We start from the raw sequence: 24,779 nt of genomic DNA, 5'->3' as shown, positions 1-24,779 counted from the left end.
ATTTATGGTTCAGGAATTTCTTGAGCCACAAATTGTTTGAGAAGGGACTAGCATTCTGGGGAAGTATTTCAGTAAGTACAGAAGGCAATTGCTATATTTGCTAGCAGAGGAAGAATGCTACACTAGGAATACCCAAAATAGTTCCTCTACTATGTAAAAATATACCAACAAAAGAAGGCAACTGTAAGCTTCATACTTCCAAAACACAGATTTAGTTGGTGGCAAATTAGAGTCAATACCTGCTCTTAGTAATAAAGCTCATATTTAATTGTGATAGCAATAACATTGAAAAACATCCTCAGACAACCAACAAATTGAGTTATTTTTTCATTGCAAGAGTCCACAGGCCTTTCTGGAGGACAAAGAGGTTAGAGCACCGCACTAAAATAAATTAATTCTCACACTCCTATGCAAAACTACCTGCTTTTCTGAGCATCCGTTTCTTTACCTCTAAAATAAGAATAAACTCAGCTCTTTAGAAAAAGAATAACTAATTAATTGTATGACTCTCTAAGTCATAGGGGAATTGCATTTTCTAACAGAGTATTTGATATAAATGCACAGAAGTATTTTCAAGAGCTATTTCCAGCCTTAGACAGAATACAAAGCCATACTTTTTTTTTTTTTTTTTTTTAATAACAAACTATTACATCAGCAGGAGATGTTAGAATCTCAAAATCTGGCAAGGTCACAGAAGCTGATTTCCAGTGACTCACTGAAAACAGCTTTTCATTTACCGTGTAACTTCTAATTAAATAATAGCCCTCCCTGACAATGGCGTGCTGACAACATCAATATATTCTCATACAAAAAGAGTTAGAAGCCTGAGTACAGCAACCAGCAGTCAGGATGGGATACTGACATTGGTCACACTGCATTCTGGCCTGACTTTCCCCTAAGCTCTCTCTTCTGCACATACCTTTCCTTTGCAAATGCTATCAGCCCAAATCCCTCTAACCAAAGCATTAGAATACCCAGCTACCTTAATATTACCTTTTCTTTTTCTAGAATGGTGAACAGTTATGGTTTCAAAAATACTTACCTCTAAGTAAAAACAAATACTCTTTCCTAGTAGCAGACTTTGAGGATTGGAGGGCAAGAAGTTGCCTGGGGCAACATCGGTTATACCTGCCTCGGAAAACAGGTCAGTCCATTAAGTTACTATTGCAACAGCAAATCTGTGCTTGCTCACATGTTCAGCTAAATCATGGTGACCATGCAGCCACTTCTCATGCCTACAAAGCAGCTCTGAAAACAAGTTTCAATGTCGTAACAAAAAGACTTTTCCTGCTAACAGCACTTATTTTTATTTAATTTCTGACTTATTCCTACTTAATAAAATATAAGTGTTTTTGTTGACTGCATCTCAAATTAGCAGTCAACAAAATTAAAGTTTTCTGTAATTTCAAAACCTAAGCAAAAAGAATCAACACTCAAAAAGATAAATCAGATTTAAAAAAAAAAAAAATTAGTCAAAGGGAATAAATACATTTGCCGTGCAAGTGCAGTAGCTGCTGACTTACTATCTCTTTACTCTCCTCTTTGCAGTTTATTTCCTGGATCCTCTCCAGAATAGCTTTCTCAGAGGGTTTAACGGTTGCCGATCCACTGCTGAGAAGGGCAGCAATTTGCTCTTTGAAAGCCACCAGAGAACTTTGAGCAGTCCTGGCCTCTTCTTTGCTGCTCTTCAAACTTTCATCCAGCTCACTCAAAGATTTCTTCAGAGTGTGAAGTTCTTGCTTTGAAGCTTCCCAAGCTTTCTGGTTAGCAGTGAGTTTATCTTGGTGGTTTCTGATGTCCGCCTCCAAACTCTGTCTTGCTATTCTAGCACTGTCAAGATCCTAGGAATACACAAAAGACTAAACCAAAGTTTCAAAATTCATTAGAACCCCTCCTCATATGCACAAAGCAGGGAGTTACTCAGAAGCAGGTATTGCACCTAGAGAAATACAGACCCATATTGCTCACAAGGGCCTGACAACATCAAGGTTTCATGAGAAATCTCCCACTGAAATTAATGAAAGCCCAAAGCCTGCTGTAATCACTCTAGACAGCTTAACTCCTTGCAGTAACCTGGAAAATTGTATGTAAACAAAAAATTTTTGATTGCAAAACTACTGCAAGATTATATTTTCATTCAGATAATAAGACTTATAAAAACAATGGTGAACAAAATCTAATGAAAACAAAGCTAAAGGACTACACCTGAGAGGGGAAGCACGAATACACATGAAGTTTCTGAAAGTAGAGCTGAATTAGATGTTATCTCTGAGAATAATTTACCTGAATGTGACAAAAAAATCCTGAGATTATTTTTACATATAAGTACGAGCGAGACAAAAACAATAAGAAAAAGTTAAGACGGCCTAAAGGAAGAGTAAGTGCTCAAATATCAATTAAATCTCAAATAAGAAATGTTTTTTCAAAAGATGCACTAAGGTGAAGGAACAATAGATTGTACAACACTCAGAACAAAAAATAATAATAATAAAAAAAAGTCTGCATGATTGCATTTCTGAAGAAAACAAAAACACTCATATTAAGCACAAATCTGCCTGATGAAGAGGAGGTCAATGCAGAGCTAAGTGTCCTTCCACAGAGCCTACAGCTGCCCTCATCTGCTGCTCAGCAGAGCTCTATCAGAGTGCAGAAACATCAGTGGAGAAGGACGAATGGGATGGTGGCTCTATCTAGCATCCTTGTATTTTATTTATTTATTTTTTTAATTTTGAAGGAGTCAGTTCCCATCTACTACTCCTTGCATTTCATAAGTAATACATTCAAAGATAATGTTACCCTTGGTACTAAGGGAGACAGGATACTGTAGGATAAGCCCATAGGATTTACTGCTCAGAGTCATCCTCAGACCTTTGGCATTTTGTTATGGTTCTCGTTTAGCCTCTCACACCCACAGGCTTTTCCTACTAAGCCCAGGGCCTTTAAAAATTATTTTCCCTTTATCTTCTGATAAATCAAGGCTCAGTTTTCAAGGGAGAAAAATAGTCAGTGTAAACATATCAGTTGTATATAAAATATTGACCCAACTGGGAGGCAGAACTGTGTATCCTGACCCACAGGACAAAAGCAAATGATGAAATATGGAAGAAAACTAACCGGTTTAAACAAAAGAAACATTCAGCTCTCATTCAGTCAGCTTGTGAACCTCTTTCCTATCCATGCATTACTAGAATTAAGAGTGTTTATAGACTCATATGCAAGAAGAAAAACTGCAGTCAAATCAACTCAAAGAACAGAAAAAAGTCTTCATTCCTTATGGTATTCCCTGATTGATAGGAACCAGCCAGAAATAATATTACTTCACACAAGACAAAAAATTAAGTAAGAGGATGGCATATTTACAGAGAGTGACTGAATTTCTCTAGAAGTTCCAGGTTTTTAGCAGAAGCTCAGTATGTGGGTTGATGTCAACTGAGATGGTCTTCCTCAGAATTTAAAAATTGTTCCAGGAGCAGCTTTGAACATGGTGGCTACTTGGGGGTCTCTCAGAGCCCACCTATACTTGCTGTGTGGCATAGTAAGCTGTTTGTATTAATGGCATACATGCTAATCAAGCAGTACATCTGGAAATAGTTATATAAATCAGCGGTGAGGCTGGGACAGAAGCTTAGGAAACACCCTTGGAAATAACATAATATACTAAAAATACTAAAATTTTTAAATAGCTTCAAAAATGCAAACATGCAAATATATAAATGAAAACAAACTAAAACAAACCTTATCATTTAGGTAATTATTTGTAACTTGAACTTTCTACAGCAATTGTAGAACTCTTTGAAACAAATGTTGGCATGATTCCTTGTCTTTTTTTTTTTAATTCCAAAGAAATCCTATTAATAGAAAATTCCCACCTGTGTTGAGAATTACACTCTGGTAATGACAGCAAAGAATAAAGACCAGTTTTTTTCAGTTACAATTTTCTGCAGTCTGAGTTTTTCTTTCAGAAAGACAGAGCAAAAGTAGTTTTCCAGTCTCAAGGAGTTTACCTAATTACAATCTCATTTCTAATTGTGAACATCTGCAAACATACACAGTTGAATCAAAAGATCAAGGTATAAAATAAGTAATTGCAAGCCTGTTGATGCTTAAACATTTAAAAAACAAAGCAGCCATACAAGCAATTTACAGAATGAAAAGTAGCAAAATTCAAAGCATTAAAATTCTGAACAATCTTCCTTAAACCCTCTCTTGAATGGAGAATATTTAAAGTAACTAACTTCAGCAAGGTCAGCATGAGCTTGAAACAGTACCTGGAAGCTTGGGCACTATGACATGTAAAGGTGGTAGCCCAACTAGAGGCAAAACCCCAAAATCCTGATGGCTTCGTGCAGGGGGATAAAACAGTTCTGTTCCTATAAGATGGAATGAACGGAGCTGTAACAGCTCATGGTTTTTCTTCAGCTCTTCAGTGCCCATGACTGTTCTGTCACTCTGAATCATATGAAGGTTTTGGTACGCCGGTTGTAGGGTTAAAAAAAAAAAAAAAAAAAAAAAAAAAGTGTCCAACACTGACATAACTGCATTTGAAAAGAACTACAGAAATCCTTGTTCAAATAAAACAGAAGATGTAATGCAGATTTACCTAACATATGCTGTGTCAGTGTGACTGACTGTTAGACACAAGAGATGCAGCAGACATGAAGCGGACCACTTATGGGCTGATGTAGAAAGTGGGAGCAGAGACTCTTAAACTATCTGAGACCTAAGCAAAAGGATTCATACAGCACAGTGCTGTGCTTGCAGCTACCCACTCACACCTGGTTGGAGTACACACCCACTCACCTGCTGGCACTCTGCCTGAGATTAGAGAAGATGGAAGAGTATACAGACCACTGCATAAGATGCCAGTGAGGCCTCCTGAGAACTTATGTATTCAATATTAGGTCAGCTGTATTGACATCAAAAGCTGTAACTGGCAGGGAAAATTACTTCTGTCTTTTAAGCATAGAAAGAAAGACACTATTTTATCAGTAAAGGCTAAAAAGCTGTATTTAACACTGGAAAACAAAGTCAGGGAGATGTGATTGCATTAAAGAGACGTGTATGAAAGAGGCAAAACAAGACAGTGTAAGATCTTCTAGCTAATAATATATATTAATACTTACCCTCATTCTACTGATCTCTCTCCAAAGATGTAATTAATTCACATGAAGTGAAAAATAGCAGAGAGTAACACAAGAAGAGCTATTGCAGCTCAGACCAAAGGTTTATGTATTCCAACAGCCAGCATCTGACAGTAGGCAGTAACAACCATCTCAAAAAGGTTATAAGAGCCAAGGAGGCATAAATTACTTGCTCAGAATACTCTCCCACCTCAAAATAATTGCAGCTCAGAGACTTTCAGGTGTAGAAATGGCCTTTTCTATTTTACAGCACTCAGTGATTTCTTCTTCCATTTTTATGTGCAGTTATTTTTTTAACCATGGTAATTTCCAGAATCTACAGTATCTCATGGTCATAGTTCAATTTTAATTGCCCAGAGAAGTGTATCTTCCTGTTTGTTTTGAATGTACTTCATTTTTAATTTTCAATTTTAACTTCATTTAATGAAACCTTGTTTTATTAGAAAAGAGAACCATCAATTATTCTTTAGCTTCTCTCTCCTTAGCACTCATAGTTTTGGGGATCTCTCTCACATCACTGCCCAGATGTCTTGTCTCAAATCTGAAGAGTCCAAGTCCTTTTAGTCTTTCTTTATAGAGAATTCATTGTATATTTGTTTTCATATTTGTTGCCCTTCTCTGAATTTCTTTCAGTTTTACCACATTTTTAGGGGATGTCAGAATTTCTGTGTTGAAGAAGTAGACACACCATGGATTCCAGCAGTGACAAAATAACATTTTATTCTCTCCCAATAATTTATAATCTATTTTTCTTACTGCCGTTGACCTGAATTTGTTCAAGAACTATCATACTCCAATATCTCATTCTAGAGTAATTACAATAAACTGAGCCCATTATTTTGTAATTGCTTTGTTTCTATAAAACTATTCAGTCCTTCCTTTATGCATCATATTATATCTATCTACTCATATAAACTGACTCCTTCAAAAAGTTCTAGTTATATATATGTATTTAATCATGCACTGTAGATATATTTTTTTCATATTTCTCAAGATTTCAACTATGCACATAGAAGGTTTGTTGGTCCGTCATTTCATCAAATATTTTTAAGAAAGCAGATGCTAGTGAAATCAGTCACTAGTTATGGTCCCAAGGCTGGTTTAGAACTTATGACTCAACACTCCAAATTGATTGAGGACTTCAAATTCAATTTTCTAGATCTATGAATTTCTTCCTATAGTTCTCTTTCCTGAAGAAAAATAAACAATAAAACACATCACCACAACTGAAGCAGATTTAGAAAAGACACAATAGGTTCACATTCTCAAAGTGCTATAGCTTTTTGTTATGGTTTTAAATAAACACGAATTTAATTGCTCATTTACCTAACTTATATGGTTATAAACAGCAAAAATTGAAATCTTTGCTTTTATTTAATGCAATAGATTAAAACAGACTAAGAAAGATCATTTTTCTCTTGTTATTTTGCATGTATGACACCACAAAAATATGCCACACAGAAGCATGCCACACCCTATTTAAAAGCCATTATTGTGGCTTTGCATATGAGATTACAATAATATTGATGTTTATCTCCAGCACCAGCTTTCATCTTAACATCTAAAAGGAAAAGAAAAAAAAAAAAAAAAAAAAAAAAAAGAATGCAGAAAATTTCTTTTTGTACTGAGTTGTACATTTTTGGCTTTAGGAATGGCTTTGCTCAAATTTAAACTGATGAGCAAATTTATTTCTATTTACATTAATTTTTAACATATGTGGGCTTCCAATACTTCTAAAGTATCCAACCACATTTGCTTGTCTATTTGTATGCTAGAATCACGTCAAACAGGTGCTTGGAAGTTTGACAATATTGTTTCAGAAGCTCTGCAGAGGTCTTGCCACAAAATACCAGCAGAAGAGATGGCATGAAGCCTTCTCTTTCCACAGAGCCCTCTGAAGACTTGTGAAACTTTAACAATCTTTGAGGAACCAACACCACTCATTTCTGTCTTTCATTGTTCCTACACATGTAGCTGCTCCTAAAGCAATTTCTCACTGGAAAGGAAACTGCTCACGTTAAAACTGAGATCTTTCCTCACCACATTTCACACAGACCACAGCCACCTCATCACACAGCTTTGTTGCCCACCAGCCATGTTACACAGCCCCATCAATTATCTCGCTGCGGCTAAAGAGATAGAATCTCTTGGCTTTCATCACCTCTCTCTAAAACTCTGGTGTGCTTCCCTGAAGGACCATATACAAGGCAAGAGGTAGGCAGCTGCATCAAAGGTGTTACAGAAAAGGATTCTCTCTTGATTCAGTCAAATGTTGCAAAGTTTTTCACAGAGGAGGCTATTCACAAGGCAAGCCTCTATAGCTGTGCCTTAGTTAATTATCAAAATTATTGTGATATTAAAGTTATTAAAATGTATCATTTCAGTTGTGCACTCCATGTACCATATTTTCAAAATCTCAAAGTTGTAATTTTCATAGACACAATGTAAAAGAACTCATTTGTAAACTGATTTCATAGATGATATGATAACTTTGCACCTAAAAGACTCTTAAGTGCATCTGCGTTTTTCCCTAAATTGGTGACAAAAAATTCACTGAGTTCTGTGGAGTTAAGATCCCACTGTTTGTAGAACAAAAGAAAATAAATTCAATGACACTTTTAGTAACAATAACATTGTTATGCTTACTGTAAAGATTTTTTTTTTCCCCTCAGGTTTAAAAATACCTCGAAGTTTAAAATACAGCAAGTTCAGTCAGCGATTAATGGAAATGTGAAATGAAGACTTGCTACAGGAAAAACACATAACTTAGAGGAAAAAAAGACACAAGATTTCACTTCCAATTAAATGAGTAGAGTAGTTCAGTTAGAAGGGACCTTCAAAGATCCAACTTCCTGACTACTGCAGGGCTAACCAAAAGTTAAAGCAGTTTATTGATCATTTTATCTTATTTTATTTTACTGAGTGCATTATCCAGATGCCTTTTGAGAACTGATGATCTTGGGGCATTAAGAGAAATACTGCATAAAGATTCATAAAGAGAAATGCTATGCCATGAGAAGGTGGGTACAGACCTGAAAGCTCATGAAACAGCTGAGACTCCTTCCGGAGAGCTCGCACATATTTAACAGTGATAGTCACACAGTGTCCAGAGACTTGCCTGTATTTTGCAGTATAGCTTTCCATACACAGAACAGCAGAGATTATCATTTATTTTTGGTCAAAATTCACTAATGCTGACAGAACCATTTTCTAAAGGGCTTTCATGAGATTTTGCGTGAAACACACATATTGTTTTGTATAGTAGTAGCATTAGCTGTTAGCATGGAGATAGATGCAACCCTTGTATCAGGAAGCTGAGAGGATATATGGCAAGATGTACCTCTGCTTCTGTGTGCTTACATACTCACCAGCCACTAGCCACTCTCACAGCACAGACAACAGTTATTCAGCCTAATATAGCAGATTCCAATATAACTGCTGTCCTTCACTAACATCTATCCCTCTACAATACCTGCCACAACCACAAGCCCATCTCCTCCCTTTTCTTTCTTGCTATGGCCATATGCTAACTGAGGCACTTGTTTCCTCATCCAGAGGAAACTCTGGGCTTTTTGGCTTGAATGTTTTTAATAACAAGAATGTAATTAATAACAAGAGTGCAGCATTTAAGTTAAGTAATTGGAGAGAGCCTTCAGACCAGAGAATGATATTTACTTATCCTTATATTTACTTTTAACTTACACCATCATTATTAACTCCGGCACTTCAGTGAGCAGCAGGGTCTCAATTTATTAAGTCAATTACATAACCACCACCACCCCAAAGAAAAAAAAAATAGAAAATCAGGTTATATTAACAGGAATAGTAAGTGATAAAAGAGAATGCCAGTATTTTTCACATGAATTCTTACACCAGCTGTGTCTCCATTTACTACTGCTATACCACAAGAACTTTAAACTAGATTGCTCTTATCTCCTACCTTGTTTTATGATTCAACCTGAAAATATTTGAGATGTCTGCTGAAACCTATCTATAAAATTAATTTGCTTAACAACTTATAACAAACTAAAATAAATAAAAACATACAGGTTCTAAATGGGAAAGTCATTATCTATTGGGAAAATCAAAAACTAAAATCATTTGGTCACATCTCCTACAATCAAAGTATTTGAGTATATTAAAAATGTATGAGTGTTTATGGTTTACTCAATTTCTCAGTTTCCTTAAATTATAATAGCTTATTTTTAATTAACTATGTTTTCATACAATCGATTTTAAAATTTTATATTGCATACTACTTAGATTTAATTAATAACAATTTAATACATTAATAATGAATTAAAACCTCATTTTCATTATCAATTTTGCATTAACAGTACATACAGATACATTTGAATTAAAGTTAGTTGATAATATTCTAAATATGTTTTTTGAAGACAGTGCTTAGTGCATATCTTTGCAAAACAGATGTTTAAATTAAGACTTGAGAGGAATCACAAATATTTCCAGGTTGACTCATCAGAGGAAATGAGAAACAGGAACAAGCCAGTTTACCAATTCTTGTGGCTTGTCAGGGTCAAAGCTATATGAAAGGCAAATTCATTTGAAAGAATACATGCACCTTCTATACCTTAAATAAATACTGAGTAGATATTTAATAAATATTAGAAAGGGACTTGGTTAGAGATTTATTTCTTTTTTAGAGACTGCCAGACATTCTCAAAGACTGTCATAATACTGTAATTAATGATGATCATAATAAATAATCATTGTCTGGGCACACAGAAAGAATGAACAGATATTCCAATTGTCAGTCTAGAAATTTGGGCAGCATTTAAAAATTACTTTCTACGAAACACAAATGTGATATCCAACACTGTCAGAAAAAATATTTATGTTGTGTTTACAGAATTCCAGGAGCACCTTCTGACAATATTCAGTTGGGAATGTGGGAAGTTCAGGATTCTGAAACAAAATACAGTAGGAAAAAAAAAAAAAAAGAGAGAGAGAAAAAGAAGGAAAAAAAGGTTGGTTACCTACTGATAATTAAATTTGTTTTGATATTATATTAGTTTCTCTTGTTTGCTGTTCTATAATTGTAATGCACCAAGGCTGACAGTGGAATTAGTAAAATTATTGTTTGTTTGCTAATGTTGCTCCAACGGAAACCAGCTGACTTCAACAAATCCTGGAGCATCAAATTTACCAAAGAACATTCTGAATAACTCTCACATATTAACTTTTTATCTTGCTAATAGTCTGAATGCAACCAATCTGGCTTGCATTTTCTTCATCAAGAATTTCAGAGTCTATAATCTGTTTATTTGGCCATGAGCTAGCTGCCTCTTCCTGGGGCATGAGGAGAGGCCCCAAGGCATCAAGAGAGACCACGCAGAAAAATCCCAAGGAGCAGGAGTGAAGAACCACCTGACAAGAAAAACTGGAAATGGTTCAGAGAGGAGGCGTGAACATGGCTGAGACTGAGGCTTGTCAGAGAAGACTGACAGAACCACTGAACAGAAAGGTTGTGTTCTGTCCCTTGTGTAATTAAGAAGCTTTTTGAGAGACAAAACTGGGGCAAAGTGGCCATCATCTTGTAATACAAAACATAGCCAAGCTATTGGCTAGCACAGAAACACTTCTTTATTACCTGTGACAGTTTTACTTGCTTTTCTCCTTTGCAAGTGAACATGAAACAATGCACAACTCTATTCACGCGCTTATTTCATCTGTGCAAAGTCAAACCTACTTTATACAACTGAGGATGCCCTTCCTGTAGCTTAAGACATTCATCAGAGGAACAAGGGACACTATATATCCTGCTTTAGATACGCAGATTAAAAACATTATTTGTGTTTTTACTTATTTTTTCAATACTGCATTTCTTAATACACTTTTGTGAACACAAAACATTCTCAGGAGATTTATTCAATATCTGCAAAATTAAGTAGCTAAACTGAAACAACACAGGAAGAATCTGCAACCTCTAAATTAGCCATGATGGCACACACTTCATTTGAAAGGCAATGTTGATAATTCAGCAAGACGTTTCTGTAAAATGGGCTAAATAAATTATGCATTTGGCATACGCGCAATAACAACAGGAAAATATTTTTTAGCTAAGTGTTTCAACATTTGAAATATTTTGGCACTCAGAGCAAACTTGCAAAACAAATCATAAATGAAGCCTCATCTCAGTTTAGAATGTCTCCTGATTCTGGCTTACCTGGCAAGTGCACCACCCTCTCTCCTCTTATTCACACACATGCTTGAAGAACAGGGACAAAAAGTTCTCAGAAATGCCTGGTTAAGTTTTCAGTCCAGGTTCACTCTCTTTCCAATTTGAGTCTTAGGAAATTTTACACAGGTTGTTAAGAAGCATTTTCAGCAGGAAGTAAAATTTATGACCCTTGTGGTACTTTACATTCATTTTCCCCACAACAAATTCTTTCTTCATAAAAGCATGCTGTCAGCTCTCTCATCTGCTAAGTATTTTGCCTACAACAAAATCAGAACACTTTATCCTTTAAAGTATGTGATTGTGATAATTCATTCAGGGAAAAAGTAATGCTGGAAGGGTGGAGAAAACATTAACATATACTAACTTTGAAAACTTACTTGCCCAAGGTTGTATTTATGTTAAAATTTCTACAAACTCAGTTACACGTAACTCAGCTACATATTTGGCAGTTTCATTTTCTTACTTTCTTTAGTTCTGACCATCAGCTTTAACCGCACTTCCCTAGTACCTACAAGAAATTTTCATTATGGTTTTAGTAAACTGCTTCCTTTTTGCAGTTATCACTCAAAGTACAAAGTAATAAAACAAACTGCTGCAGTAGCTGACTTTGTTCTTTCTTTGCAATATACTAAACCCTTACGGCAAGCTCTCTTGGAGTACTTAAATCCTTAAATCATATCTTTTTCTTTCCAAATTGTACCTAGGTGAATTTGGTGAATACTTGACTTACAACTTCACCTACAGCTCTCAATTCACCATTATTCCTGCTGCACTTTTTCTCTATACAGGTTCTCCTCAGTAAAGTTGTACTTTTCTGCAAGAGACAACCTACTGCCTACAACATTTTGGGTATGAGTCAACTGAGTTCTTATGAAATACAGGTTTATTATGCAGTGAAACAAGATAATCTAGTGTGTCTAAAAGCCAAGACATTTTATTTCCAGACCTTAAAAGAAATAATAAAATAAGATTCTACTAATTCCTTTCAATCTCGTTAGAATTTTTGAAGAATCTAAGTAACAGAATCATCAGAAAATTTGCAACATCACATAAATATTATTTAAACAAGCATTTTTTCCATTGTTCCATGCTTGTGCCTCAGTTTTATTCACACTTATACATTTACAATGCTTTAGAAAAACTTCTGCTTAATTACATGTTTTTGCAAGCAGCAAAGTCTACAATACGAAGGGAGCAAAAATACCAATTTGCAAGCACCATCAGAAGACATCAAATCTAAATCAGTTCTATCTTGCACAGTTATTGTTTAATTATATAATAATTTCCATATATTTTAAGGTTTCAAGAAACTGAGAATAACCTTAGAATAACTTTTTGTTTTTTACTAAAGACCCTCATCAGTGAAAGTCTTTCAAAAGTACTTTTTCTCATGCAACTCCTATCCAAAATTGATTTGAAATTTTGAGAAATTAAAATTAAAAATGAAAACTAGACAAACATATACATGACTCATTTATGTACCTTACTAAGTTTTTCCATGTCTTGATAGTATCCTGCTGCCTTTTTCTGCTCTTTGGTTGCTTCTGAAACAAGCCTCATGATAGTTTCTCTGCTAGCCTTGGACTCCATCTCATGGCCATCGATAGCTTCTTGAAGAGCAGCAACCTGAACTTTTAGTGCCAGATTTTCTTTACAAATTTCACTGACCTAGAGAGATAATTCAAATAGTGGAAACGTTTTTAAACACTTAACAATGATGTTTATTCATCCCAGTATACAGCTCCTAATCATCCTAATACAGACATGGTGTTTCCGAGACCCCTAGGCCAGATTTATAATTGCATTCTATTGCTCCTTTCTAAACAAGTAGAAAGGCAATTAAAATGAGAACCATATTCCCACCAGAAACCCACATCTTAGTGAAATGTGGTTCAGATTTACTCCCACATAATCTCTATGATCTACTGAAGAGGTGGAGAGCTACTGGCACTTCTGAGTATCTGTAGTTGACATAAAGCAGGTCTCAAAACGAAAACAGATCATATAAGTATCTTCATGTGAAAAGCAGACTGTTTTGGTTGGGCTTGTTAAGATTTATGCCTCTCATTTGGAACGACAAACTGAAAGCTGCATTTTATGCTTGAAACTTTTTAGGCAAAGGAATATTTGAGTTAGTAACAGCTATTTCATGAGCATATTCAAGAGCAGGGCCAAATACCTGGTGGACTGCTGTGCTGAACAGCCAGCACCTTGGAAAAAGGAATATTTCCAGTAAGATATCCTGTTTTGTTACATTATGTTGTTTCCAAGCAGGGAGTAGATAAGCGTGGTAGCTTCAAAGACTGCATTAGGAAAAAAATGTACCCTGACTGGTAGCTAAATTTTCCTAATGAACTCAATTTTCAGTGCATGCTAGATTTCCCAACTAGATCTGTTAATTGTTAGGAAGAGAAAAAGAAAAAAAAAAAAAAGAGCCAATGTATACTTTTAAAAAATAAATAACTGTATATTTGCTTAATTTAAAGCATGTAAGAGATACAGCTTAATGCAAGTATTTTTGCCTCCAATGACAACTAGACAAGTTTTGTTACGTGTATCTGTTGCAATTTGAATATGCTTGTAATGTTATGAGGGCAAGGACTGTAAGAGATCTGTGACACCTACTTAGATCATCTTATTGTATTAAGGTTTCCTTATAGCCAGGATAGTTATAGTATGAATATAACAAAAGAGAAATTCCCAAAATTCTGAGTGTGCTCTCAAGTGAAGAAAAGTGGGGATACAGAAGACTAGACACTATATAAGAATAATGCATAAAATTAGGATAAAGTGCCCTTCAGCAGCCTCTAAAAAGGTTGAAAGAGTACACAAACAATTTTCCTTTCCTAAGTGGATGCTTTGCATTCAGTACTCTAGGAAAATTCTGAGGGGAGATAATAAATTTTGATGCTTGAGATTCAAATACACCCTATAGTGATTCACAGCATTTTATTACACAGTAAAGTTACACAGGGCACAGTTTAGGTTGTTTTAGCAAGTGCCTTTTCAGATATTTCTACTTAATGGTACATCAGCCTGAGATAAGTATTAAATACAAGTGGTAGAATTTACGTGTCATATTGTGATCCCATTGCTAATGTTTTCAGGAAAGCTTTCAACCATATCAAGGTTGTACTTGGAAACTATAGGCTGATAAAATATGTATGTAAATAAGACTGAGTTCACTAAAGTCAATTAGTGTTCAACACCTTTGAAAATCAGGCCAATATGAAAAACCTTTCTTAAATGATACCACTCTGCAAATCATTATTACAAAGATTCCTCTCTTTATATTTTTTTTTTTATAAACAAATATTCTTCTATTTATTTTCTACATAGAAGGATGAATTCATTTTCTTTGTCAAACCAGTTTTTTGGGGGGGTTGTTTGTTTTGTTTTCATGAATTAAGCTAAATTTGTCACTCCTGCAGATATTCCTAAAACACAGTAAAAGGTTTTAATAAGTCTTGTCTAAGAAAACCCTTGCTTACACATAATCACCTTTGACATTAAGTGTTCCTGTGGTTTCTCTTTCTCTCTGATGTCTGTGCCCAGGAATTCAGAAAGCTGTGAAAGGAGATCTTCATACTTTCTGCTGATATTAGAAGCTTGTGTCTTGCTTTCTTCACATTCATTCAAATATTTACTAATTCAACAAAACAGACAATCAAAAAAAAAGAAAGAAAAAACCACATCAGGGTAAATGTTCTCTAAAACAGAATTCTAGGCAAAAGATATTATCCCAAGATGATTGCTAGCTTCTGCATACTAGAAAATGAATTTTGAAAGTTACATATGCAATGTAGTTCTCTCTACATATTGTTTAATATATATAACTTTTGTTAGTCACCTCATGTGTGAGCACTTCTTCATCTGTGCTTTTCATGAGCATTTTAAAGAATCTTCTACAATCCTAACCACATTCTCAGCACAAAATTCCGATAAAATACAAGAATTAGGTAGCATCAATGAACACTATCCTCAGGATATTCAAAGTGGATGCTGCACATAAAAGCTTAGGAAAAGTAAGGGGGAAGAGTGACCAAATTACAGTAAAATATATTAGAGCACTTATCATCCTTCTCTAATTAAACCCACAGGTTTAATTTAATTTTAATTTAAAAGGCAGGGGAAAGAGAAGCCCCTCCTGACTGATGGAAGCGTAGGGCATCCAGAGTGCTTGTGAGAGGAAGTTCACAGGCAAAAGCAGAAGGGAGAGGAGAGACACTATTTTGCTGCATATACACACTCTTCTGCAGTGTAACACAGCCCATGAACATATGGCACAGAGGTAAAGAGGAAAAAGAAATGTGCAGACTGGATTCAGGTTAAAGGCAAACAAAAAAAAAAAATGCAAGGGATTACCACAATATTATGAAGAAAAGGCAGCTTTTTGTCATCAGTTTCTTCTCTTTCAAAAGGTGCCTACCATACAGATAGGCACCTTGTGTGAAACACCCATCAGTCCTACTGCTAAAGGTAGCAACATTAACAGCAGGTAGCAGTTCATAAACGTTCCCTGTAAGAATGAACAAACAGCAGAGTGGCCTAAATATGTTTACACCCTTCCCATTGCCAGGAACAAAGCTATGTCTGGGAAACATGCATTGCTATAGCCTGCACAGATAGCAAATATGTAGATCTAAATCTTGCTCACGATGCCCTAACACCGAGCATCACTCCTGGAAAACTACAAAGAGAGTGACTAACAAAAATAATCCCCCAGAGTCAATATAGTCAAAAATACTATTAATTTAATTCAAACATCAACTGCAAAACTACTTTGGAGTATCTTATCAGAAGGAGGAGCAGTTTATACTCATGGTACTCCAGTCTCAGTATACCTGTCAACTGATGCTGCAGAAAGGAACTGCTAACAAGCTGTCCGTAGCACTTGCTAATCCCAACAGCATGCAGAGATCAGATATAATGTTACCACACAGAAACAGCATTGATAATTTTCAATTCGGATTCACTCTCCAATAAAACCCAAGAAAAAATTACTCAATGGTAAAAATACACTCAGTGCAAGAGACAAATCTATTGAGCTTCCAGATGAGAAAGTACTTTCTAAAGCAAGGTCTTCACAAAGATTTGAATGCTGGAATCAAATGAGATGTGAGGTATCACCAAACATCTGTTTAAGACAACTAGTTTACCGAAACTGTTAAATACTTGTTTATGAGAGCACAACACTGTTCAAAGTTTTCAAGGTGGGCATGCGAGCCATTTCTGGGCTCATTCTTCTCCATTTCTGATTTCTCCCTCTCTAGGAGGCACAGAGCATAATCACTTTCATAAAAGCAGCATGAAACTCCTATACAAAATGCACAGTGGTGCAAAGGGAGTCCATTAAATGGCTATAGATTGCTGTAAAGTAGTCCAGGAAAACTTCAAGATAGAACCTTAGGAGAGAGGAAAGCACGGTTGTTGTCAGTGCTTCAAAGGGGAAGACAGGAGAACAAAGAGGAATGGAAAACATTAATTACGGCTCTGCACAGGATGCAGAGAACTCTGTGTAATACTGCACAGCACCCACTGTGAAACAGGAGAGCTTTGCTTTCTGCAAAGCACACTCTGGCCCTCAGAAAACAAGCACCTCACAGCTTTCTCACCTCCAGGCAACTGGCATTCTCCTCCATCACCCCAGCAAAACTAAGCTGTGAGATGGTTACTAAATTGCTGTCCTGAGGAGGGATACATCAGAAGTGAAAAGGTATGAAACTCCAGAAGTGCCATACGTGTACACAAATATATAGAATATTGTATTAGATTACTGATCATGCAAATTATTCTATTCTATGGCTCTGAACGTAAGGTGCATCACCCACAGAACCAGGACTGCTGCTAAAAATAAACAACTGGAAGAACAAAGCATACACTTGACAACCCAACGAATAACCTAATTACCTTCAGTACAGCCATAAAGGTGTCAGCACTTAGATAATAGGCATTCAGGTACAAAAAGTGGAACACAGCTCTTTCACAGTTTTGCTAGCTCTTCAGAACTAATGAGCAAAGAGAAGGGAAGAAAAAAAATGCTCTTCTCATCTCAGGTTCTAAAAATACCTTGGCAATAGAGACGTTGAGTAGAAAAGTGCCATTTTTAATAGGGGAGATGTATGTCTTGGAAACCAATCACAGAATGTATTAAATATTTTTGACTGTATCCCTTGGTATACAATGCAAATGCGCATTTTGTGCCTACTGGCTTGCTCTTCCTTTTTATCAGTGGTTTTCAATTAAAATCTTGAATATCTAATTATGAACAGCCATGTTCTACTGAGGTGGTCAGACTAAGCAAGTTCACTACTGAGTCAACACATTGATTAGTATTAAGGGGCACATGTAACCACCGGCTGAGGATGAGAAAAAGCTTTGAAAGCATATACTGCAGATTCATAATCAGTTTAATCCAACATGGTTGTTGCTTCCAGAACAGTGGGCTCACTTCCCTTTGTCCCTTTCTTTTTGCCAACCGTCTAGTGGTACAGCCAGGTACACAGCTAACTGGATCTGGGATTGTCAGAGCTGCAAATTGAGCTTTTTATTTTGCGCACTTTTCTCTTGGAGCAGATCCCTGGTCCCTGACCACCATGCAGCAGTACAAATGGAAGTACTGACACATGTAACATGAGCAAAACAGAGCAGCCAGCTAAAGGACAGGACATCATTGGGAGCAACAGCACAGATTTATGCCACATAAAACTTGCCATATCCCTGTAACAATAGGCTAACTCTGATGCACGGTATTTTGGCAGATTTCTTGTAGTGACTGAAGCAAACAGGATAGGAGGCCCTTCCTCCTTTTTTTTTTTTTTTTCAAAAGTAGCATTTTAAAGAATCTTAACAACCATTATCTCAGAGACTGTGATGTTTTCTATGTTGCTAGGATGCATAATACACTTTTTGGCTTTCCTATCCCTTGCTTATATTGGGATTGTATCTAAAAACCTTGTTAATCAACATTAGCACTCCCCAGGCAGGTTCTTTTAGCAATTCAGCTCATAACAGACAAGTGCACTGCAATGGATTTCTCCAGATACTAAAATAACTTAATTATCCACTTCTAACTGACAGGGCCTGAAAGAGCTGTGCTAAATACTGATTTAAGAATTACAGATATCTGGTAACACTCGTCTTGCTTTTAACTAGACAATAGCAAGACAGACACAGATATTAGCCTTGTAATGGTGAAAAATCCATTACGAAAGAATCATAGAATGGCTCAGGTTTGAAGGGACCTCAAAGATCATCTAACTCCAACCCTCCTGCTATAGGCAGAGATGCCACCCACTAGATCGGGTTGGCTGAGACCCCATCCAGCCTGGCTTGAACACCTCCAGGGATGGAACAACCACAACTTCTCTGGCAACCTGTTCTTGTGTCTCAGCACCCTTACAGTGAAGAATTTCCTCCTAATGTCTAGTATAAATCTTTTTTTAGTTTAAATAAATAAATCTCTTTATATCCTTTTTTTTTTTTTTTTTTTTTTTTTTTTATAAATCTCTTATTTTAAGATTATTTCCCCTTTTCCTATCTTTATCTACCTGAGTAAAGAGTCAAGTCACTCTCCGTCTTTTTTATAAGACCCCTTTAAGTGTTGAAAAGCCATAATGAGGTTTCCCCGGAGCCTTCTCTTCTCCAGGCTGAACATCCCCACCTCTCTCAGCCTTTCTTCATAGGAGAGGTGCTCCAGCCCCTTGATCATCTTTAGAGCAGGTCCAGTAGGGGGCTACAATAGCTCCACATCTATGTTGTGCTGCGGGCCCCAGACCTGGATATAGTATTCCAGGTGGAGCCTCACGAGGGCAGAGTAGAGGGAAAAAACTCACCTCCCTTTCCTGCTGGCCACTCCTCTGTTGATGCAGCCCAGGATGCAGTTGGACTTCTGGATTGCAAGCACACACTGCTGACTCATGTCTCACCTTCTGTCTACCAGAACCCCCCAAGTCCTTCTTTGCAGGACTGTTCTCAATGAGCTCTCCCAGCCCATACTCATGTCTGGGATTGCCCTGACCCAGGTGCAGCACCTTGCAATTGGACTTGTTGAACCTCATGCAATTCACATGGGCCCACTTCTCCAGTCTGTCCAGGCCCCTTTGGATGACATCCCTTCCTTCTATTGTACCAACAGCATCACTCAGCTTGATGTCATCTGCAAACTTGCTGAGGGTGCCCTCAGTCCCATCATCTATGTCACTGATGAAGATATTGAAAAGCACTGGTCCCAGGACAGACCTCTGAGGGACACCGCCTGTCATCAGTCTCCACCTGGACATAGAACCACTGATCACTACTCTCCAGGTGCAGCCACAGAGCCAATTCCTTTTTTTTTTTTTTTTTTTTTTTTTTTTGAGAGGTGAGTAGGGGGAGTGTAAATATTGTGGTTTCACCAAGCTGACTCATTATAGTGATTTCTTCTCCAAAGGACACAACTCTTAAAACCCCATTTGTGGTCTAACAACTCGAACCAAAATACAAGTTTCAATACTTTCCACACACTCAGGTACAATTATTTTACAAAACGTAACTGCAGATCTGAATTCTGCTGTAAATTCTGCCCACCAACTTATTTTTCTGTTGACAACTGCAGCTTCCAGTAATCAAAAAATAATTCTCATCTCACATGAATCTTACTTAAGTTTGGTGTTTTGCTCATGAAGTTTCTCCTTCAGCTCACAGTTTTCTTTGGATGCTGCCTGTGCTGTCAGCTCAGCCTGTTTTTTAGAAGTGGCAAGCACACTGGACTCTTCCTCTGTCTCTCGAACTCGGGTTTGCAAAGACAGGAGAAGAGACGCCTGTCTAGCATTGTTTTCCTTGTAGTGTTCAGCTTCAGCCTTCAGCTCTTGAAAAGAGGCTTCCTTAGAGACCATTCTGGACCTGAGTTCTAGAAGCTATAAACAGAAAAGGAGAAAATTAATGAAAAAGGAAAAATAATTTTGTGCAGGCTGAAATGTTTGCCTGCATTAAAAGTTCAATAACGTGACAAGAAGCACAGACTTGTGAAAAGACAGTCTTCTATGACTATGAAACTGAGTGGAGGGAGACTATTTTATATTACTAAAAGAAAATAATAAGAAAAAGAAAAACTTATGTTATATAATACAACTTAATACAAACTCTCTGCCTGGAAGATAAATCTGCTCACAAATACAGAATTAGGAAATACCCACGTTACTTCTCACACACAACCTTAACTCACCCCCCCTTATGCAGCTTTCTTACAATGCAGTTATTAACACCACCATTCCCTCTTTTTCTTTTTTGCCTGCCTCCTCCCTGCTCCCAGTTCTGGTGCACAATTCCACAAATAACGTATAGCTGTGGGGAGATGTAATAGCAAAGTATCCTGTTTTATGAGAGTGGAACTTTTTGATGATTTGTAGCATATTCAGAGGCAAAGAAGTTTCTGGAGATTTGTGCTTTAAGGTAACCTCTTTCCAACAGTTATTTTTTGGTCAGATGATTCAATGAAATGTAGCTGGATTTACACAGAAACAGCAAGAGAGCCTTGTAAGGAGGAGGAGGAGGGAGATTACTGCCAAATGTTAAGAACCTGATCCAGAGATGTTAGAGCCTCACAGCAGTTCATGGAGTTCGTTCATTTTTCTTTACCTTCCCCTCTTTCTTTTTGCTGAAGTACCATTTCCCATTGAATTACTTATGCTACAGACTTCTACAAAAGATTAAGCTTCAGGCAGATGCACTAGGCACACACAAAACTTCAGTTCAACTATTTTACTTGTTAAAAACAACATATAATTTAAAGCAAAACTTTTACCACTAGAAGTGCTAAGGATTGATTTCAGCTTTCCTGACAATTCCAGCTATAAGCAGCAGGGCTTTTAACTTGTGGCAAACATCACTGAATATTTAAGACATCAAGCTGCAATACAGGAGGTCAGAAAATTCATGGTTTGACCAAGAGGTTCTGGTGTGACCAAACCTAAGATGCTCAGAGTGAAATTCCAGGAGGCTGGTGAACCAATTGAACAGCCACTGTCTTTGGAGCTGACATAAAACAGCGCTGATTTTGAGAAAAGATGCTCCATCTTTTCCCAGTCTCATAGGCTTCATGTCCATACTCCGCCCTCTTCTTTGCACTAGCAGAAATACTCCTATGGCAATGAGGTGAAATAGATCAGGAAACTGATCCGGCTCAAAAAACGACCCAGAAGGAAAGGCTTTATCCTTCAGCTGGATCTGTTCCACAGTCCAGCACACCATAAGACACAGACATTTGTGCCAAGGCAAGGGATAGGACAGTATGGGAAAGGAAACAAGCAGCTGAAGGAACAACACAATTGCTTTGTTTGGCAGTTAAATCAATTTATGGTAGCTTAAAGTGTTCATAACCTTAAAATTTTCTCTGTGGTTCAACTCCCCATCTGCAAAATGTGATATTTTTTCCTCTGTCTATTGCCTTTGTGGTCAGTTCCAACAGCAGAAAAAAAAACCAAGAATAATCCCATATTATGAATTTTAAGAGTGCTCAGCATAACTGGGCTCTGACCTCAGCTGGGTCATGAAGGTCTTTATTAAGAAGAGCATGAACAGCTGCTTTCTTGACTATTCTTTTGTTTTGCAAGAACAGCGCTGAAAGATTCTATAAATCAGTCGGTCATGCTGGCAATAAAGCCTTTTGAGATTTCCAGTAAAAAAAAAAAAAAAAAAATCTGTCCATGAGAACATGGAATTCTGTACTACTTTGCAAAAAAATAAATTTAGAGTACTGATCCTAGATAGCAATTAACTGTAAAGGATCTCTGCAGTAATTTCAGGATCAACTGGTCAAAGTCACGCTCAGCTGATAGACACTCATCCCTGCAGTTCTGACTGGATACTGAATAAACAATTCATTCTTCTATAATATTACATGTTCTTCCTGTTTCCCATGTTCAGCTATCTACAATAAAATAAATTTTATTTCATTGACTCTTTTTTAAGGTTCAGAAGCTATGCAAGTGTCTCTCAAAGCACTTTACAGAATGCAAGAGAAATACATATTTGTAATGTGTACAGACATTTGAAGAACTAGTTGGATGAATGTTTGCATCTCTATGAAATTTTATGTATCCTTATGTATTTTATGTATACTTATGTCTATGTATATTTATGAATATATACACCTAAATTGTGGAAATAAACATGAACCTTTTCATTTCTCTTAGAGGCAAACATTGACTCTGTTTTGAAACTGACCACCACCTGCATTGCTGCATTGTATCAAATCAACCTTATTTGGTCCTACGTTAACAAAAATTAAGCATGAAAACACAGAAACTCTGAAAATTATCCTGTAATAAATTCTCTCTCCTGAAAACTTCCATCCACACAACAGAGACAGCAGAAGAGGATGCATATATGTTCTCCAGTTAAAATCAACCTCACTAGCTCAAACACAACTTCACTGGTGATGCAAGCAATGCAAATTTTCAGAGTCATAACTCAATAAAGTGGAGAAATGGGTGAGGATGGGCAGTTACCTCTGAAGTTACTAGCAACAACAACAGGACATCTGTCAGAACTTTTACACAACCACTATTTCTAAATATTTACTTTCAGGTTTAATTACAAAATATTGCATTTAGTATTGCATGATGATGATAAAAAGCTAGAGTGGTTCGAATCTTGGAAATATAAACTCATGGTTCTTGAGCACAGAATCAAGCAGAGTAAAAATCACATCAGAGGGCTAAAAAGAAATAATAAAAAAAAAAATATTATAAGAACCAAAAGGTTTGTAATCAACTCAAGAATTTTTAGACTTTCTGCAAACTTTCTATTCTCAGCAGAAAGATACTGTAGAAAATCTTCAAATGTCAAGAAGTATTTGGAGGTATTTTAAAATATACCTCTGATTGGGCACAATCATACTTCACTGAAAGTGCTGCAAGTTCGCTTTGAGCAGTCTCTGCTGCAGCTCGATAGCAGTTCATCTGCTCTCTGGTGACAGGAATATCCAAAAGAAAGTGATCGTAAGACTCCTGGGGAGACAATGTGAAAACAAAGCCATTAGACATCACAATTTAAAACATTTTTGCTTCAGAACCTTTTTGTTTCTTTCAACTACTAAAGGGCCTCTGTTCCAAGCATGTTGTTTCCAGAGTAACTCACTCTTATTGTAATGTAAGGTAAACAGTCATTTCGCTATCAGTCACCACTTTTTTTTCACCTGCAATTTAAGCCATCAACATCGGTACTAGAGTATATCAGGAGAGCAACATGCTTGTTGCTCTCCTGATATACTCTAGTACCGATGTTGATGGCTTAAATTGGATAGAAAGGCCTTTCTATTCTTTACATGAGCCCATGCCCATGGCCTCTAGAGGTAGGCTAATGTTAGGCTGCTTTGTGTATCTATATTTCAATTCAGCAGTATGGGGGGGGAAAAAGTAATGAGAGATTAAAAATTTCAAGCACAACTAAAAATCACAACTACAGAGTTATTTGATTCTTCTGCATGCTGCTTCTAGTCAGTGTTGTTCTCGTCTCTCAGCATTTCCCACCACGCAACAGACTGCTGCCAACACACTCACAAATTGTGAAGGCGTAACTCTGAATCCTCAGTGTTTATGAGGGTATCTTGCAACTTTCAGGACAGAATTTGCAGTTGTATTACATAAAGACAGAATAATTTAACTCATAAATAAGGAGGAAGAAAATAAAGGTAGGTCATATGAATCTCCATAAAGGGCTAACCTGCTCCTCCTTCCATTAACAGTGGCCATTAGCAGGTTCCCAAGCAGATTCAGCACAAGTATGCAAGATATTCCCCCTCAGCAATTTCATAGCCTCCAATTATTTTCAGTTCAGGTTATTCCCTGCAGTTTCCATGAATTTAGTAACACTCAAAAGTCCCCTGTCTACAAACCTCTCCAGTCACTCCTTCAGTCCATGTCAACTTTCATCCAAAATGTTTTCTTGGCAATGATCTACTTAAGTGTCTCTTATACAAAGAACAACTTTGTTTTTCAGACTGCAGTTACTCTGAATGCCCCCATAATTTTACATTGAAAGAGTGGAGAAAAAACAATGGCTATCAATCTTCTCTGTGCCACACGTGATTCTGCAGCTTTCTATCACATCTCACCTCCACTGTCTTTCTACCAGGTTGAAGAGTCCACCTCTACTCAGGCCTCCTTCTGTTTCTCAAAGTCAGTTTTGGGCTTGCCCAGCTGTGCTTTTACTTTTAATCAGCCATGGCTACAGGTCCTTTTGAGTTCTTACTATGAATTTTGGGCATAATTTCAGCTTTTTGAATGATACTTTCTTGTCCCCGGCAATCACCATTACTATACTGACTTTCTTTCATCCTTTTTCAAACCCTACTAATAGATGGCAAGTGCTGGCTTTGTGCTTCCAGCACAGTCTCCTTCAGACCACTTTCAAGACTACAATTCTTTAATTTTGCCTTTTTGACTCTTTTCAAT

At 36.8% G+C, this 24,779-nt stretch overlaps 1 protein-coding gene across 1 annotated transcript in view; it reads right to left on the bottom strand.

Moving 5' to 3' along the window:
- The window catches only part of CCDC170 (coiled-coil domain containing 170), a gene marked incomplete at both ends in the record, with an annotated part of 43,695 nt that overhangs the window by 11,374 nt on the left and 7,542 nt on the right, over window positions 1-24,779 (bottom strand). Inside the window, 5 exon segments of the mRNA XM_084284424.1 lie at window positions 1,524-1,841; window positions 12,826-13,011; window positions 14,845-14,989; window positions 19,984-20,240; window positions 23,202-23,333. Coding sequence (XP_084140550.1) covers window positions 1,524-1,841; window positions 12,826-13,011; window positions 14,845-14,989; window positions 19,984-20,240; window positions 23,202-23,333 — 1,038 coding nt within the window.

Source organism: Netta rufina (genome assembly GCF_964035555.1).
Source record: "Netta rufina genome assembly, chromosome: 3".
Classification (NCBI taxonomy): domain Eukaryota; kingdom Metazoa; phylum Chordata; class Aves; order Anseriformes; family Anatidae; genus Netta; species Netta rufina.
The sequence above is the reverse complement of the archived record's forward strand: the minus strand, read 5'-3'. Positions and strand labels throughout refer to the sequence as shown.